General features: G+C 48.4%; 1 protein-coding gene across 3 annotated transcripts in view; it reads left to right on the top strand.

Moving 5' to 3' along the window:
• The window catches only part of ATP9A (ATPase phospholipid transporting 9A (putative)), a 129,081-nt gene that overhangs the window by 62,885 nt on the left and 46,799 nt on the right, over positions 1–19,397 (top strand). For all 3 annotated transcript variants that reach the window (XM_018058040.1, XM_018058042.1, XM_018058043.1), the window contains exons 10-13: positions 2,553–2,629; positions 6,968–7,128; positions 7,362–7,504; positions 8,435–8,547. In XM_018058040.1, the coding sequence (XP_017913529.1) occupies positions 2,553–2,629; positions 6,968–7,128; positions 7,362–7,504; positions 8,435–8,547 (494 nt within the window). The remainder of the gene's footprint in view (positions 1–2,552; positions 2,630–6,967; positions 7,129–7,361; positions 7,505–8,434; positions 8,548–19,397) is intronic.

The raw sequence follows: 19,397 nt of genomic DNA, 5'->3' as shown, positions 1-19,397 counted from the left end.
GGGGAGCGGAGGGGCGCAGGTCAGGGGTCTTCAGGGCTGAGTGGGGACAGTGATGAGCGGAAAGTGGGAGCCAAGCAGGGTGGCTGAGTTCAGCACCTGCCGGAGATGTGAGAACTGCAGACCCAGTGGCCCCCGATCTTCCAGTTTTCCAGAAGAAACCAGAAATCTCTATTTATATATATATTTTAACATGAAAGCTTCTGTATTTAAAAGTTGGCAACTACTTCAAAACCTTTAGGGAGTTCCTGGTGGTCCAGCAGTTAAGAATCCACCTGCCAGTGAAGGGGATATGGGTTCAATTCCTGGTCTGAGAAGGTTCCATACCCTGGGGGACAATTAGGCCCGTGCATCACAACTCGCGAGCAGTCCCCCCACCCCCATCCACTCATTGCAGCTCGAGAAAGCCCACCCGCAGCAGTTAGGACCCAGCACAGCCAGAAGTTAAAGAGACAGAGCTTTCGAGCACTGGGCAGACCAGCGTGGCTCTGTGGACCGCTGGCGTGCTCTTGCAGGGTGGCTGAGGCTGGGGTCTGCATCTCGCAGAGACCGTTTCGGTCCTGGGCACAGAGAGGTGCGGGGGAGAGGGCATCTCCAGCGGCCTTTGAAGGCACCAGGATTGGCCAGTACTAGATAGGGATGCTGCCCTCAGGGGCCCCTGTTATTAGGACTCTCTAGAACCCTGGACGCTGGGGATTGGGACCCACCCGTGAACGCCCTGGGGTGAGAGCCGTGGCCACCCCTGCGCACCCGGGCTCGGCTCCCCCTGTCCGACCGTCTGCGGGGGTTGGCTTGCACTCGCTGGGGCTTGCCATCTTCCTGGGAGCAGGCAGGCGCTCTCTCCAGCTCTCTGTTTGCTGAGCGCCTGCCTGGAAGGGAACCACATTGTGCAGGAGACTGCGGCGACTCGGGCCCTTGGTGTCTTTCTGTCTGAAAGACACGGCCCCAGCACTCCACCTGGGGTCGTGCTCCTTTGGTGACTCTGTTCGAACCGACTCTGGCGGTTTGGGTGCGACCCTCTGCTGGTGCCCTGCCAAGAGCTGAGAGGCCAGAGGAGAGGAGCTTAGAGGTTCCCTTTACCCGCGGAGCCCAGGCCGTCTCTATTCCTGGGATCTCCCCTGAGTGCTTGGCACGGCTGCCCTTTCTCCTGTTTCAGCTTAGATGTCCTCCACTCTGAGCCTGCGGCCCTTGTCCCCGGCGCACGCCGGCCCCCTCCCCAGCCCCTCCTGTCTGTTTCTCCCCCTTGGTTTCCCCGTGCTGACCAGGGGTGCTGCTACCCTTCTTGATTCTCCACCTGCCCCACTGTGCGGAGCATTTCCCTGGCACATCCTGGAAAGGGGAGACAGAGGTGCGGTTTTGATGGCTGTTGCCCGTTCTCCTCCCCAGATAGGCTGTTCAGCAGATGCCCCGGCCAGCGTGTGTGCCAGTCTGTTTTCCCACCTCTGGGCTCACGCTCATGTTCTCACGTGTCTGAATTTTTATTACGAGGATGGGAATAAGAATTTCCCTTTTTTTTTGGTTTTAGAGTAGGGTAAGCATTTTTTCTCATGTTAATTGGGTTTTGGGGTTTCTTTTAGAAATTGTGTATAACAATTGATGTCTTTTTTAAAAACAAATTTTGATGGAGGGGTGGAAGGAAGGGGTAGGGGAGTTCTCAGGAAAGAGCTGCCATCCAGACAGAAGTCTGCCAAAGGTTCTGGTTGCGCACTGACTCTGAGCGGAATCACAGCCCGTGGGAAGAACGTGCTCTGATGAGAGGGGCATGTTCATAGGTTTCCAGGGTAGTTTGTGAAGTTGCAGGCACCTCTGGAAGCCTGTGAGGCCAGTGGCATAAAGGACAGGGCCCCCTGCCCCCACCTCTTCTGTTCTCCGAGGTGGCCAGGGCCACAGGCCGGCAATGCCCAGTGGCGCTTTTTTTTTTTTTTTTTATTAATTTATATTTAATTTTGGGTGCACTGGACCTTCGTTGCGGTAGTTGGACTCTCTCTAGTTGCAGAGAGTGGGCTTCCTGTTGCCTCGGCTCCCCTTGTTGCCATGTGTGGGCCCTGTGTACCCGGCTCACAGTTAAGGCACGCAGGCTCTAGAGCGCTGGCTCAGGAGGTGGGGCGTGGGCTTAGCTGCCCCTCGGCGTGTGGATCTTCCCAGATCTGCGATCGAGCTGCTGTCCCCTGCATTGCCAGGCAGGTCTTTTCCACTGGACCCACAGGGAAGCCTGACCAGTGGCGCTCTCAGCAGTAGTGGGGACGCCGTGCGCCTTGACTGAACTGGATGCCCCGCTGCCCTCCTGGGGCTGTTGAGCCTGAAATGAGGCTAATGAAAATGGGGGCTGTGTTTCACTTTGTTTTTCACTCAGTGTAAATGTGAATGGCCACATGTGGCCGGGAGCTTTCCTGCTGTCTGTGTGGACACGGACGTTGGTTGGCCCTGGTGTAAACTCGGGGACTTCCACGCTGCGGATGCTGGACTGAGAAGAGGTACGCTCGGGCGCGTCAGACCCTCTGCAAGCCTGCCTGTCTGCACTCACATTTCTCCGGGTTGTGTTCCCTTCGTCTCAGGTACTGTCGTGGGTGTTGTTCTTTACACGGGGAGAGAACTCCGGAGTGTCATGAACACCTCGAATCCTCGAAGTAAGGTATGTACACAGTGGTAGCATGTGTTTTCTTGCCAGAACTTTCTCACTGACGTGCTTTGATGATTGGTGTCGGTGGGGTGAGGAGCAAGACTCAAAAACAGGAACCCCTAAAAGTGTGACTTCATTTGTATAAACTTACTTTTTGTGTACATGTTTGTGCATAAGTGTGTGTGTGTGTGTGTGTATGCTGTGCTAAGTCACTTCAGTTGTGTCTGACTCTTTGCAACCCCATGGACTGTGACCCACGAGGCCCCTCTGTCCATGGGATTCTCCAGGCAAGAATGCTGGAGTGGGTTGCCAGGCCCTCCTCCAGGGCATCTTCCCAATTCAGAGATTGAACTCGTGTTTCTTGGTCTCCTGCACTGCCAGGCAGGTTCTTTACCCTTGCCGTGACCTGCGAAGCCCATAGATCTATTTACACACAAAATACATGAACACATATTCACATACGTGTTGGAAGATGCCCGGGTTCCAGACCACCACGTCAAGTGCGTATCACTACAAAGCAAGTCGCGTGAATATTTTTGGTCTCCCGGTGCATGTGAGTTACGTTTACACTATTCTGTAGTCTGTTAAAGTGTGCAGGAAAAGCGTTGTATCAAGAAATGTACATACTTTGATTTTAAAATACTTTATTGCTAGGAAATACTAACAATTATCTGGCAACACAGGGTTGCCACACACCTTCAATTTGTAGAAAAACTTGGTATCTGCAAAGCTCTCTGCAGTTAAACAAGGACTGCCTGTGTATGAAAACATAGCATTTTCAAGGTTTAAAATGAAGCGTTGAGTCCTGAGGGCTCCCCAGGTGGCGCAGTAGTGAAGAATCTGCCTGTCAGTGCTGGAGACTCAGACTGGTCCCTGGGTCGGAAAGATCCCCTGGAGAAGGGAATGGCAGCCCACTCTAGAGTTCTTGCCTAGGAAATCCCATGGACAGAGGAGCCTGGTGGGCTGCAGTCCGTGGGGTCACAAAGAGTCAGACGTGATTTAGCGACTAAACTACCACAGTTGAGTCCTTACTGTCTGCCACACGTAGTACAGCACCCTCTACCCACATCCCTCTTAATCCTTACACCAGCCTGTCAGCACACGTCTGCCGCCTCTTCTCAAGAGGACAAATGGCCTGGAGAAGCACCACGCTCTGGCGAAGCTGCGTAGACCTGGATGCAAACCCACACGGAGCTGCTGGCTCTGGCACAGCCCGCGGAGTCAGCTCTGGGAGTTGACCTAATGGCCCTGTTACTGCTCGAGCACAGCAGGACCCGCCCAACCCACCCGCCCGCCCAGCCCCACCCCTCCTCCAGTTTCTTAGCATCAGAATATTGCAGAATGATTTCCTTTGTCAGTACCATGAACAAATATCAGTCATTTCACCTCACCGTTACAATCCCCGTGACCACCATCATTACAACTATCAGTTCAGTTCAGTCGCTCAGTCATGTCTGCCTCTTTGCAACCCCATGGACTGCAGGAAGCCAGGCTTCCCTGTCCATCACCAACTCCCGGAGTTTACTCAAACTCACTTCCATCGAGTTGGCAATGCCATCCAACCATCTCATCCACTGTTGTCCCCTTCTCCTCCCGCCTTCAATCTTTCCCAGCATCAGGGTCTTTTCAAATGAATCAGTTCTTCGCATCAGGTGGTGGAAGTATTGGAACCTCAGCTTCAGGAACAGTTCTTCTAACGACTGTTCAGGACTGATTTCCTTTAGGATGGACTGGTTTGATTTCCTTGCAGTCCAAGGGATTCTCAAGAGTCTTCTCTAACACCACAGTTCAAAAGCATTGATTCTTTGGTGCTTAGCTTTCTTTCTAGTCCAACTCTCACATCCATATATGACTACTAAAAAAACCATAGCTTTGACTAGGCAGACTTTTGTCGGCAAAGTAATGTCTCTGCTTTATAATATGCTGTCTAGGTTAGTCGTAACTTTTGTTCTAAGGAGTGTCTTTTAATTTCATGGCTGCAGTCACCATCTGCAGTGATTTTGGAGCCCCCCCAAATAAAGGTTCTCACTGTTTCCATTGTTTTCCCATCTAGTTGCCATGAACTGATGGGACCAGATGTCATGATCTTAGGTTTTTGAATGTTGAGTTTTTAGCTAGCTTTTTCACTCTGCTCTTTCACTTTCATCAAGAGGCTCTTTAGCTCCTCTTATGCTTCTGCCATAAGGGTGGTGTCATCTGTGTATCTGAGGTTATTGATATTTCTCCCAGCAATCTTCATTCCAGCTTGTGTTTCATCCAGTTCAGCATTTCACATGATGTACTCTGCATATAAGTTAAGTAAACAGGGTGACAATATACAGCCTTGATGTACTCCTTTCCCAATTTGGAACCAGTCTGCTGTTCCATGACCAGTTCTAACTGTTGCTTCTTGACCTGCATACAGATTTCTCAGGAGGCAGGTCAGGTGGTCTAGTATTCCTGTCTCTTGAAGAATTTTCCAGTGTATTGTGATCCACACAGTCAAAGGCTTTGGCATGGTCAGTAAAGCCGAAGTAGGTGTCTTTCTGGAACTCTCTTGCTTTTTCTGTAATCCAACAAATGTTGGCAGTTTGAGCTCTGGTTTCTCTGCCCTTCTAAATCCAGCTTGAACATCTAGAAGTTCATGGTTCATGTACTATTGAAGCCTGGCTTGGGGAATTTTGAGCGTTACTTTGCTAGTGTGTGAGATGAGTGCAATTGTGTGGTAGTTTGAACATTCTTTGACATTGCCTTTCTTTGGGATTGGAATGAAAACTGACCTTTTCCAGGTCAGTGGCCACTGCTGAATTTTCCATATTTGCTGGCATATTGAGTGCAGCACTTTCACGGCATCATCTTTCAGGATTTGACAGAGCTCAACTGGAATTCCATCACGTCCACTAGCTTTGTTCGTAGTAATGCTTCCTAAGACCCATTTGACTTCACATTCCAGGATGTCTGGCTCTAGGTGAGTGATCACACCATTGTGGTTATTTGGGTCATGAAGATATTTTTTGTACAGTTCTTCTGTGTATTCTTGCCACCTTTTCTTAATATCTTCTGCTTATGTTAGGTCCATACCATTTCTGTCCTTTATTTTGCCCATATTTGCATGAAATGTTCCCTTGGTATGTCTGATTTTCTTGAAGAGATCTCTAGTCTTTCCCGTTCTGTTGTTTTCCTCTATTTCTTTGCACTGATCGCTGAGGAAGGCTTTCTTATGTCTCCTTGCTATTCTTTGGAACTCTGGGTGTATCTTTCCTTTTCTCCTTTGCCTTTCACTTTTCTTTTCTCAGCTATTTGTAAGGCCTCCTCAGACAGCCATTTTGCCTTTTTGCATTTCTTTTTCTTGGCGATGCTCTTGATCACTGCTTCCTGTACAGTGTCACTAACCTCCATCCATAGTTCTTCAGGCACTCTGTCTGTCAGATCTAATCCCTTGAATCTCTTTGTCACTTCCACTATATAATGGTAAGGGATTTGGTTTAGGTCATACCTGAATGGTCTAGTGGTTTTCCCTACTTTCTTCAGTTTAAGTCAGAGTTTTGCAATAAGGAGTTCATGATCTGAGCCAGTCACCTCCTGGTCTTGTTTTTGCTGACTGTATAGAGCTTCTCCATCTTTGGCTGCAAACAATATAATCAGTCTGATTTTGGTATTGACCATTTGGTGATGTCCATGGGTGGAGTCTTCTCTTGTATTGTTGGAAAAGGGTGTTTGCTATGACCAGTGCGTTCTCTTGTTAAAACTCTGTTAGCCTTTGCCCTGCTTTATTTTGTACTCCAACTATATTACATATCCAACTTTATTACATATATCCAACTATATTACAACTATAAATGCCACTTATTTGAGGTTTTAGCCTTATCTGGGGCCGTGTTTCTACAAAGTGATGAGTTTTATGGGCTGGTTTCATTTTTAAAAAACATGTATTGAGATAAATATATAGTCATTAAAATAATAATGTTCAGGAATGCATCACCTAAAAATCAGATGCCACTGGTGGTGTGTGTCCTGAATTTCCATGCAGTACAAAACCAGTGCGTGGTGTAGAGCTGGGTCATTTCACGGGTCCCTGGGAGCACGGTTGAGGCCGTGCAGTGCACAGCACCACTGAAGGCAGCAGTAACCCTCTTATGAGTTGCCATGCTAAATCTTTAAATTGTTAAGAAAAAGTCAAAATGAGATTCATTGAGGTCCCTGGGATGTCGGTTACTCCGTGGAGCCCAGTATTCTCCCCCAAAGTTGTGGGGATCCACAGAGCCTGCTGTCTCACCCAGGGTGCCGGTGTCCAGGGGAGGCCCAGCCCTGCGGGTGGGCTGTGGGCTGCACCAGCTCGTGGCGAGTTTCTGTCTGTGTGCCGTCCCGCAGATCGGCCTGTTTGACCTGGAGGTGAACTGCCTCACGAAGATCCTCTTCGGAGCCCTGGTGGTGGTGTCCCTGGTCATGGTTGCCCTCCAGCACTTCGCCGGGCGCTGGTACCTGCAGATCCTCCGCTTCCTTCTCTTGTTCTCCAACATCATCCCCATCAGGTGCGCTGAGAGCGAGCTGGTGCTGCAGCGTTTGTGCGTCTCTGTCTATCTGAAGGTCGTGCTTTTGTGGTTTTGAGGAGCTGGTCCCTTGTAAAGGGATGACCCGGAACAGGTGGGGTCTCATTTGTGCTGATGTTACAGCACCCACGGTGTGTGTTTTAGAATCGGTGTTGAGATACAAGCAGCTTTTTGTGTGTGTCCTGTAAACCTGTGTGCTCTGGTTTTCTGCCCAGCCTGCGTGTGAACCTGGACATGGGCAAGATCGTGTACAGCTGGGTCATTCGCCGGGACTCGAAAATCCCTGGGACTGTGGTTCGCTCCAGCACGATTCCTGAGCAGCTGGGGAGGATTTCCTACCTACTCACAGACAAGACGGGTGAGTGTCCGGGGCCCTTGCAGGATTCAGAGTCAAAGAAGATGCTTGGACTATCTTTCTGGAGGTGTTAGAGATGAGTGTTGCAGTTCCTGTATCCTCTTTGGAGGAAGATAGACTCCTGGCAGCAATCACTTGGTGCTAATCGTGTGGAAAAGCACTGTTCTGGGTGTCTGTATCCAGTCACTTAATCCTCCCCTGATATTGTGTTTGGAGTTATTAAGTGACTTGGTTACGTGACTTGTCAGAAGCATATAGTGGCAGAAGTCGGCTTTGAACTCAGACAGACTGGCTTCAAGTCCTGACCTTGAAACCACATCTTGAAATGCGTCTTTACAGTTTAGCACCTATCAAGTTACGAGTGGTTGTAGTGGTTGAGAGCAAGTGGGGAGACCTGGGTTCAACCTTCATCTCTACCGTCTAGTGAACATGGGATAAGAGGGCATTTGTTGCAAAGATCCGGGAAGGCAGAGCAAAGCTAGATTTCAGAAAGAAGAACCAGGCAGGTTCCGGCTCTGTCAGTATCGGGATGGTCTCTTGACTTGACTCTTCTCGTCTGTTGTCTGTGCGTCGGTCTGGTCAAGGTTTTGATTCCTTCAGGATTGAATCTGATTGGCCTCATGTATGTCATGTCCCGCCCTCTTGGCCAATGGAATGAGCCAGGCACCCTGATTGGCATTCTCTCTAGACCATCCCAGGGACCAAGGATGATCATATCCCCTGGAACTCTAAGATTCTGTTTTTAGAAGAAATTCTTGGATTCCAGGCTGACAGAATATCACAGATGTCTACTCCAGAAGAAGCAGTGCTGAAACCAGCGTGTGACGTAGAGTGAACTCTGAAAAAACAAAAACAAAAAACCACTTTCGTCACTGTTAGTAATAAGAAGAGCTTCAGGATGTAGGCGCAGTTACTCCTTGTTCTGTGTTTCAGGAACTCTTACCCAGAATGAGATGGTTTTCAAACGGCTCCATCTTGGCACTGTAGCCTATGGCCTTGACTCAATGGATGAAGTTCAGAGCCACATTTTTAGTATTTACACCCAGGTAAAGCCTTCTGTTTTGATACCCAAAGTGATTTTTAAAAATATTTACTGGCATCTCTATTGGGAAGAATTCATAATACCATATGATTCACCCATTAAATGTGTGCAACTCAGGGGGTTGTTCTGAATACTCAGAGTTGTGTAACTCTCTCCACAATGTTTTTATCTTCATCACCCAAAAAAGATCTGCCATACCCACGAGCAGTCACTCCTTGCTTCCCCCCACTCACCTTTCCTTCCAAGCCCCTGGCAATCACTGGTTCTTCATAGTTTGAATAAACCTGCAGCTGAGGTTTTTCCCATCTTCTTCATCCCGAGGGTCGATCTACTGACCTCCGACTTATGAATGATAGGGGAAACATGGAAAAGAACTATTTGCAAGTGACTAGTACCGGAAACGGAGAAGGCAGTGGCAGCCCGCTCCAGTGCTCTTGCCTGGAGAATCCCAGGGACGGGGGAGCCTGGTGGGCTGCCGTCCATGCGGTCAGACAGAGTTGGGCACGACTGAGCGACTTCACTTTCACTTTCATTCATTGGAGAAGGCAGTGGCACCCCGCTCCAGTGTTCTTGCCTGGAGAATCCCAGGGACTGGTGGGCTGCCGTCCATGGGGTCACACAGAGTCGGACACGACTGAAGCGACTTAGCAGCAGCAGCACCAGAAAAAGCTCTGAGAACGTGATGGTTCTCCTTCAAGCTTATAGACATGTTTAGTTTTTCCTTTTCCCCAGTTATGAGCAAAAGCAATCAGTAGTTAATGGACTGCTTGTGACATAATCACAGTGTAACTGATGAGCTTTAGCTCCTCATCTCTTTTCAACTCAGCAATCTCGTGGAAGAAATGATCAGAAAGGACTATCAACTTATCTGCTCCTGGTTTTCTACCACCACCCCCCCCCCATAAGATTTTTCGAAACCAGTCTTTTTTTTTTTTTTTTTAAAGAGAAAGATATTACTTGTAAGTGTCCTAAGAGTCCTAAGATGTTAGACCAGTGGGTCGCCACCTTGGCTGTTCATCAGAATTCCTAGTGATGTTTTAAAAAACAAATAGAATAAAAGCGAAACAAAAGACATTGGCTTGGGCCTGATACCCTAGAGATTCTGGCTCATTCAGATGCACTTCTGTGTGTTAAAGGAAAGATGATAAACAAGCAATTCCCTTGGTAATTCTGAAAACACACCCAGAGCTAACATAGATTGCGTTAGACCAGCTACGGGGTTATGACACTAAGGACAAGAGAATAAAGAGGCCGTATTTTGCTTGAATTTGTCCAAGTAGATACTGATTCCGTAGTCAGAAGGCCAGTTAAAAATGTATTTTTGTGTAAGGATCAGAGATGGACTCTCTAAATGCTCAGCGGCACAATCAGAGTCAACATTTTAATTCTCTGGGACATTTGCCAGCTGGCACACCTGGATTTCTGGGGCGTCTCCTGAACGCGGCAGGGCAGGGAACAGAGTCTGGAAGCGAGGGTGGGTTTTACGTGAAGAACTGCTCACTCGATCCACGTCCAGTCATTACCTACAGCCAGCAGGAGGCACCTGCCATTCCGCTGGCTGGCTGTGTGGGCGTCGTGGCTTGACTCTAAATGGATCCATGGACCTTTTTCAAAGATGGACTTTAAGACTGTTAGAAAATTACAAGGACGTGATTGGGCTGGGAGGAGAAGCCACAGCCCGCCCCGGTCCCTTTCCCCCTCTGTCTGGCCCATCTTCCAGCGTCGTGCCGTGGAGTCTGTGCTCTAGGGGGAATCACTCCGCACTCCACCTAGAGAGTGTGGAGTCACTCTCTAGGGGGTTTCCCTCTCTGCCAGCTTCTGCCGCCCTGTCACAGCTGATGACTCCCGTGTCTGCCTCGACCCGACCTGGAGCTTTAGCCTGGAATCCTTGGCATCCCCGCTCACACGTCAGGAGGGCAGTGCACCCACCTCCCATCCTTCTCCCTGCATCCCCATTTGTGCTCAGAGTCATTCTCATCTTTGTAAGCACCGTGCCCCTTTGTCCTGTGAGCTCCATCCTGGGGTTTGGGAAAGGCCCCTGCTTCCTGCCGCATGGCCACCTGCCTGCAGTCACAGACCTGCCCCTCAGACCACCCGCTCGGCTTTGGATGTCTTCCCCTCTCGCTCACTAGGCAGAAGCTGCACTCTCCCTTGCCTGGCTGTCTGCAGAGACCCTGCAGGGTTTCCCTGCTTCACTCCCTCCCGCCCTGGTCCTGGCAGTGGGGTCCGTGGCGTCCAGCGTGGCCTGCATCCCCTCCCCACCCTCTCCCGTGGTTCAGCCTCCTCTCCCGCTCACCACGGCCTGCGGCTTCCCGGCCAGGGTAAGCCGCATCACTTCTGTCTCTTGGAGTAGTCTTCCCTCTGACCCGCCCCCCCCCCCAGTGCCCTCCAGACTCCCCTGAAGGGGTCACCGTGTGAATCGTCACGCTTGTCAGCCCCTGGCCGGGTCCTGCCTCCCTCGGAGCCCCGTGTCAGCGGTGCCGGCCTCCCGACGGTTATGTTAGACGGCGTCGTGCACTGTGTACGTGCCCTGGCGGGAGGCACACCCCTGCCCATCCTGGTGGTATTTTTAAGAGCTTGCGGTATTGACAGAAGCCACCCTTTCTCAGGGTGTTTGTCTGGCTCAGCTTTGTGGCCCATTTTTGCGGGAGCGCAGATAAGCCTCTCCGTCAAGTGCTGAGAGTCAGAAAACAGCATTTTTTACAGTGAACTCTCAGCACCCTTCCTTAGCAGAGGCTCATAAATTGACTTGCCCATCCTGGCCTTGGGTTTAAAAGAACGGGGTGTGATGGGGAGAGGCTGGGGCTGGTGTGGACACCCCCTCCCCCAGGGAGGCCATCTGCACCCTTCTCTCCGGACAGCGAAAAGCCCGCAGTAAACACACGGATTCTTTTGTGAGGACAAGTATGAAGCCTTTCCTGTGTGTGTTTTCTTTTAACAGCTCTATTGAAGTATAACATTCATACCATAACATTTAGCGATGTTAAATGTACTATTTAATGCTTTTTTCGAGTAAATTTAGAGTTGTGGAATCATCCCCACAATCCAATCTTACACGGTACCCACCCCCCAAGTGGGATTCTCCTGAGCCTGTTACAGCCATCCATCTGCCCTTTAGAGTTTAATAATAGGATGTTTATAACAGTGTCTCCTAAATACAGCGTTTGGAACTCCTGGGTGAGATGGCTGGGGACCGAGTCAGAATCTCTAGGAGTGGTGGCTGGACTTAAAATTTTAACCGGTGAACCAGGTGATTCCAAAGGGCAACAGAGGCGCTAGAGCTACCTTGAATCTAATTGTTATCTAGTTGCTCAGCCATGTCTGATCCTTTTGTGACCCCCATGGACTGTAGCCCACCAGGCTCCTCTGTCCCTGGGGTTTCCCAGGCAAGAATACTGGAGTGGATTGTATTTCCTTCTCCAGGGCATCTTCCTAACCCAGGGATTGATCCTGCATTTTCTGCATTGGCAGGGGGATTCTTTCTCGCCGTGCCACCTGGGAAGCCCACCGTGAATCTAAGGTCCGCCATTATTTTTCAGAATATCGCTGTTCTAGATCTGTGAACTCTGAAACAGAGGGTGCAAGGTGACCCATGGAGGTGTAGGAAGGAAAGATTTGAGTGTTCACACACACTTCAGTTTCATCTTCAAAATTAAAGCAAAATTTAAACCTTACTAAGAGCATGAAGATTGACCCTGGGACCCTCCCTTGATTTATCAGACGAACATTTGTCAGGACAGTCCTTGAAGTGTCCTGCAGAAGGAGTCAGAATTTTGCGATTGTTTATTTTCGAAACATTGGAATACAGACTGTGTTTTATGAGTGTCTAGGTGACTGGTTTTAGGGATGTTGTTTAACTAAATTAACCTCATAAAGAAGGCAGGTGGTTTTACAAGATTCCTGCAGGGAAACTCCAGATGATTAATACAGGCGCAAGCAAACCACAAAGAAATGGCCAGCACATTATGAGGGAAACCCATGACAGGCTAGGGAGACGTGATGATTTTTCCTCTGGCTTATTGATTTACTTACTGACACCTTTAAAAAATTGAGAGATGGTTCCCAAACCATAACATTTATCCTCTTAAGTGTACAGGTCAGGGTTTATTAGTATATTCTCAACGTTCTGCAGTCACCACTGCTATCTAATTTCAGACTGTTTTCACCACTCCAAAGAGGGACCCTCCCTATCTCTTAGACTCCCACCGTTCCCCAGCTCCTGGCAACCACCCGTCTCCTTTTTGTCTCTGTGGGTCTGCCTGTTCTGGACATCGCAGATGCCTGGAATCAATCAGTACCTTTTGCACCTGGCTAATTTCTCTTGGCGTAACATCTCCAAGGTTTTTCCAGGTTGCAGCGTGTGTCAGCACTTCATGCTCCTTTATGACAAACAGATACGACAATTCGAATCTGTAATTTTAAATAATTATACTTTTAAATCTATAATCCTCAGCACATGTTATTTTGAACTGTGAAATGTGCTCTCTTTTCGTCACGTCATTTTATAATCTTTGGCTGTTTCTCAATGCACAGGACAGTGTGTATACAACTCGAATACAGACGTGGGGAAGGTACTTAATTTTTTTTCTCAACATGGTCAGAATATTTGAGATGACTAGTCTGTATATTGCCTGGAATATGGAATCATCTATTTTATTTTACTCAACTCTGGCAAGTGGAAGTATCTTTAACTTTTATTGATATATGTGTCTGAGAAAAATAATGACTGGGAATTGGGAGCCACGTGGTGTTCTTTGTCAGAGAACACCAAGACCAGTGCTTCTGAGTGTTCTTCTAGGCTATTTTATATGGTACATTCTTGTTTTTTTAGAAAAACATAGTTCACCTTATCACACATATTTTGATCTGTGAACTGTGATTTTTCACTAAATAGTTTGTCTCTGATACTGTTGTATGACTTGGTAGAGTTGGACTTTACTGAGCGATTTTTTCCTGTTCTGTTTAATGAGTATGTTGAGGAGCGTGTGAGTTTGTGACTTGCTTTCTGCACAAGACGTGCACCCGGGATGCGCTTGGCCATCAGGGCGCGCTGTGGCCCAGGTAGTGCCCCTCTTGCCTTCAGCATCCTTAGGGAGCACAGAGAAGGTTGTGTTTTCTCAGGGAAGAATCTTTACTCGTGTGTTTTGCTCTGGGACACAGAGCTTACTTTGTTTTTTAGTCATTAAAAAAGAATTCTAATCCTTTCTTAGGATGCATTTTTTTTTTCGCTACAGATAAGATAAATAATATGGATCCGTGCAAAGAAAAAACACTGAGATCACCTGTATTCACATCAGTCAGAGATTACGGTGTTAACACCCGACTGTATAAAACGCATTTGTCTGCCTTTGTGCATCTGTGGAGATGTCTACCGTGTTTCTCTCTCTCTGGTTCTTTTTTCTTTCCAACAAGAAGTCATTATATTTTTGTAATTCTTTTAAACTAGAGCTTAGGATCAAAATTATGTGTAGAATTGAAAAATAATGTATATATGCCTGGGCCCTACTGTATTCTTTAAGTGACCAGGACCTGGGCATATATATATCTTTCCTGGTTATTCAGAAAGGCATTTCTGATTAAGACCCACTGTTGGAATAACACTATCCAGCTTCCTTTTTTTCCCACACATGTCATAATTGTGATCCTTTTGAATGGTTTTATAACAGGGCCAGATAGGGCAGAGTGAGGAATGGACCCAGGAAGGAAAATTCATTGAGATGGCCAAAAACGCAGTCATTAGGACAAATCGTATTGTAATGCACTATTATGAAAACTCAAAACGAAGGTAAAGAATTCAAATCTTTAGTTGACAGGCTCCAGTTCAGCCCTTGCACAGGTTGGTCTCACCGTCCTGACTCTTTTTTTTGGCAGCAGTGGGTGCGTGTCTGGTTCCCAGCCTTGCCGTGATGACGTCATGGGCGGGATCATTCTTTGTTGTGGGGGCCAGCCTGTGCCTTGTAGGATGTTTAGCAACGTCCATGCCCTCCACTATCTAGCTGCGTGTAGCACACGCCCCCTGCTCTTTGTGACAGCCCCATGTATCTCCAGACACTGCCCAAGGGGGAGGGCAGAGTCTCCCAAGCTGAGAGCCCCTGTGTTACGTGTGGCTCCGTTTCAAATGGAATGTGTTGCCTCTGTCATACAGAAAGGTGCGTAGTGTTGCATAGTCAGCGTTAGTCGCTTAGTCGTGTCTGACTCTTTGTGACCCCACGGACTGTAGCCCACCAGGCTCCTCTGTCCATGGGATTCCTCCAGGCCAGAATCCTGGAGTGGGTAGCCATTCCCTTCTCCAGGGGATCTTCCGGACCCAGGGATCGAACCCGGTTTCCCACGTTGCAGCCCATTCACACCCTGAGCCAGTAGGGAAGCCCGGCTGTTACGTAGTGAGTGTTGCATTTATTCAGTCCCTTAGCCTGTAAGTCAGCTGATTCATTTGGAAGTTGTAGCTCTGAGCCTGTCTCTAGAAGAGTGGCCCTTTGAGGCTAATGAGGTATCAGCTCTGAGCTTTATTTGGGGAGTGAAGTGGACGTATTGAAACAGGAATTCCTTCTCTTCAGCAGTGCTCTTCTAAGCAGTTACAACCCAGTTGTGCTGTTATCTTATGAATGTTCATAAGTGGCAGTGTTTTCACTGCATTTGGAAAGAAGGTGGGTAAGAGAAGGTGGATATTCATGGTGACCGAGCATTTAATTTTTGTATTACTCTTTCCTGAAATATAGGCTGGGGTTCTCATCAGGAAGTACCTTTGCTGTGGATTATTAATGAGAAACGGAGGCCTCTTTTATTTTTCATGGAGTCTCAAGTCTCATTTGTTTGCTGAGGTGGCATGGAATGACCGAGACACCCCACGGTGCGGGACACCCACCCACCCCGGGCCGAGGCAGGGGCCCGTGTGTGCGGAGAGCTTGATTCTTCACTCGACTTCCGACCTCACGAGGGCCTAGCGTGTCCTCCCCTCCTTAAGAGGACCGGTGGTTCCCCCCTAGGGCAGAAAGGGCCGTAACCTGCCTCTGTGGATACCACATCTGTTTTTATTTTCCCCTGGTATTTTTTAAGTAAGAAGAAATGTGTGTAGGTTAAAGGGCCTATGGGGCCGTGGGGGAGGCTGGAGATAACACTGTACATACAACGTGATGCTTTTCCATGTGGGCAGCGTGAGGATGCTTAACAACCGGCCTTGGTACAAACACTGGCCGGACCCCTCGCAGTGACCAGTGCCTTCCTGGTGTGTGTGTATCACCGCTTGGGGCATGGGTGAGCCTTTTATTTGCAAATTAAATCGGAATCAGTGGCTGTTATGACCCATCCTCCCTGAAACATCTTAGTAGTGTGAGTGTTTAGTCGCTTCAGTCATGTCCGACTCTCTGAGATCCCATGGACCATGGCCTGCCAGGCTCCTCTGTCCATGGGATTCTCCAGGCAAGAACACAGGAGTGGGTTGCCTTTTCCCTCTCCAAATCTGACCTGAGACAGGCCAAAACGATCTTAGTAGTAAAGGGGGATACGTATCCATTTCAAAGAGAGACAAAGGAACGTGGAGGCAGCAAATCGGTTGCTTGTGATGCTGGTCGGATTCAGTCACCGTCATCTTCTAGTTTACTGTCAACTAGTTCCTTGATCTGAGAGTTGGGTCTTTGCAAAAATCTGGGCTGTGTTTCTCTTTTTGCTTTGCTCTGGAGTGGTTTCACCTGGAATGCAAAGCCCCAGGGCTCTGTGTTATCCCACATTTAAGATATTAGTGGAAGTATCTGACTCCTGTAGACATAATCAGATTGCTTCTAAAACCCAAAGGTTTGTGAAAGATACCCTTAATTCAGCCTTCCCTTCAAACCCACTGTTGCTAAAACTTGCCAGCCAGAGCAATTACTTTGTCAAAGGTCTTGTTATTGCTCCTAATGGTAAATAATAATTTGGTCCAGGTGCTGAGGAATGTGGGCAAAAAAATGAAGACACGCGTCCATGGCCAGAACATAAATTACAGAACTTTGAAAAAAAAAAAAAATTCTTGATTTAGCCTCACTACGAGAGGGGACCTTTCTGTAAATCTTCAGTCCTCGTTATAATTTTAGAGTTAAATTCTTTATAATTAAAAGCACTTGGCAAATAATGATTCATTTAAACTGTAGTTCTGATATATTACTCTAATTATTGTTACCATGCAGCGCCCTTTGGCCTGGAAGTGAAACCCGTGTCCTCTTGACACCAGAGGTTAACAGAACAGGAAGCCAGAGCAGTGTGTGTGTGCCTGCGTGACCAGAGTAATTTAGTAATTGTCTAATTACCTGAGGAGTCTGATGCCACTGCTAAAAATAGTATTAAAAAATTAAATGAAAGTCTTTTCTTGTTTCTCATAACCCATCTGTTCTCAATTTTGGGCAACCATGTGTTCATGGGTATAAAACATGATTCATTCTAAAAGATCAGATCGCTTCTCCTCTGTTGGATAAAATATGTTTTTAATGGAACATACTGTTCAGTAACTCATAAACGTCTCTCGCTTCTGAGACTCAGTTGTGGAGGTAGGGAGGCTATGATAAGTCTTTTGTCCTAAATTGTGGCTTAAAATCTGATGTTGGTCAATTTGATATTTATTTCTTCTTAAAATTGCAGGGGTGGGGGGTGTCAGATGAGGACTTCTCACCATTGTCTCAGGAAAATTAAGTTGTTTGTTGGACAAATATTGGAGGCAAGTTATCTCCTGCCCTTGGTACTAGAGTTCAGTAGACAAGCTCTCTGTGCTCACGATCTAACGGGAGAATTATCAGGTAAACAAGCCAGTTTTAGTCAGTGAAGACAGAGGCACATGTGGTCCCATGGAAGCGTGGCTCCCAGTGGGGCAGGCACCCGAGGCAGAGCCAACTAGGGGGTCGGGGAAGGCATCTCTGAGGAGGCGATGGTGAATTTGGGGCCTGAATGATGGGGTGGAACGAGCTAATTCTGCCAAGATGTGGGAAACAGTGTTCCAGGCAGTGGGAACAGCAAGAGCAAGGCCCTGAGGCAGGATAAGGAGCTTGGAGAGAGGCTGGTCAGGTGGGCCATGGGGTGTATCTGAGTTTTACTGACCGCTAACTCATAGACTGCTGACAAGTGGTCTCTTTCTAGTGCCCTTAATTTTTTGTTATATTTTAAGGCAATAGAGCAACTCAGCACAGCACAGAGCAAAGCAGTAGAACCCATTCTTCAAAGCAGAGCCTTCATGGTACCCGATGGTACACAGGTGGGGAAGGGACTGCTTGTTCTCCACGTTTGATGCTGCTGAGTGCATTTCTCGGGGTTCCTCTACTCCACCTGTGGGTTGAAAACCAGCCCCTCCTCTCATTGGCAGGAAACCGAGGCCCAGAGGGCAGATGGTCACACAGTTTGCTTGAGGTCACACAGCTGTTGACACCTACCCGAGTATCAGACTCAGATTTCTCACCTTCAGTTCAGTTCAGAAGCTCAGTTGTGTCCGACTCTTTGTGACCCCATGAACCGCAGTACGCCAGGCCTCCCTGTCCGTCACCAGCTCCTGGAGTCCATCCAAACCCATGTCCTTTGAGTCGGTGATGCCATCCAACCATCTCATCCTCTGTCGTCCCCTTCTCCTCCTGCTCTCAATCTTTCCCAGCATCAGGGTCTTTTCCAACGAGTCAACTCTTTGCATCAGGTGGCCAAAGTATTGGAATTTCAGCTTCAACATCAGTCCTTCCAATGAACACCCAGGACTGATCTCCTTTAGGATGGACTGGTTGGATCTCCTTGCAGTCCAAGAGACTCTGAAGAGTCTTCTCCAACACCACAGTTCAAAAGCATCAATTCGTCGGCACTCAGCTTTCTTTATAGTCCAGCTCTCACATCCATACACGACCACTGGAAAAACCATAGCCTTGACTAGACGGACCTTTGTTGGCAAAGTAATGTCTCTGCTTTTCTTTTTACCGTGTTGCTCAAAACCTTTTCCCCAAGACTTAACCCATTAAGAGGACAAGCCATGTGCTGAAAGGTATAGTGAAGAGGTGGATGAGGGCTGTGTAAGCCGGGCAGCCGCTTCTTAGACGAGAATTAGGGTCCTTGGTCAGTGCCGAAGGCAGAGCTTGAGTACACTTCAGTTAACTCTTGAAAATCGACCTTGAGTGGACGTCTCGTACCATTTTGCAGTGTGTTACTGACGTTCTCCCTGACCTGCCCTGGGATGCTTGTTGCCCCCTGGAGCCCCGTTGAGGCTGTCTTCCATTTTAAACTGCGAGGGATGTACAGTTAAAACGGTGGCTCTAAGCTGGGCGGGATTTTGGTCTCCATGGGGCATTTGGCAACCTCTGAAGACATTTTCTGTTTGTTCTCCTGTGACACCCGGGGTTGTTTGTGGAGTCTAGAGATGGAGCAGAGAAGCTGCTAAGCGTCTGCTAGACGCAGTATCCCGCCCCCGCCAGTAGAGAATTATCCTCCTCAAGTGTCAGCAGTTGCCGTTTAGTCGCTCAGTCATGTCCATCTCTTTCGCAACCCCGTGGACTGTAGCCCACCAGGCTCCTCTGTCCATGGGATTCCCCAGGCAGAATACTGGAGTGGGTTGCCATTTCCTTTTCCAGGGAATCTTCCTGACCCACGGATCGAACTTGGGTCTCCTGCGTTGGCAGGCAGATTCTTTACCACTGAGCCCCCAAGGGAAGCCCCAGATGTCAGCAGTGCTGAGGTCCGGAGCCCTGGTCTGAAACACCAGCATGGCTGGCAGCGTAGCGGAGCCGCGACACCACCCAGCATTCCCTGGGGGACTCGCCCACATACCCTTGACTGTCATTTCTTCCTGTTTATTTGGTGTTGGTTGATTTTGGCTGAGCCCCAGTGACTGGATCCCTGAAGTGTGCGCCCCTAGGGTGG

This window comes from Capra hircus, chromosome 13, assembly GCF_001704415.2.
Source record: "Capra hircus breed San Clemente chromosome 13, ASM170441v1, whole genome shotgun sequence".
Classification (NCBI taxonomy): domain Eukaryota; kingdom Metazoa; phylum Chordata; class Mammalia; order Artiodactyla; family Bovidae; genus Capra; species Capra hircus.
The sequence above is the reverse complement of the archived record's forward strand: the minus strand, read 5'-3'. Positions and strand labels throughout refer to the sequence as shown.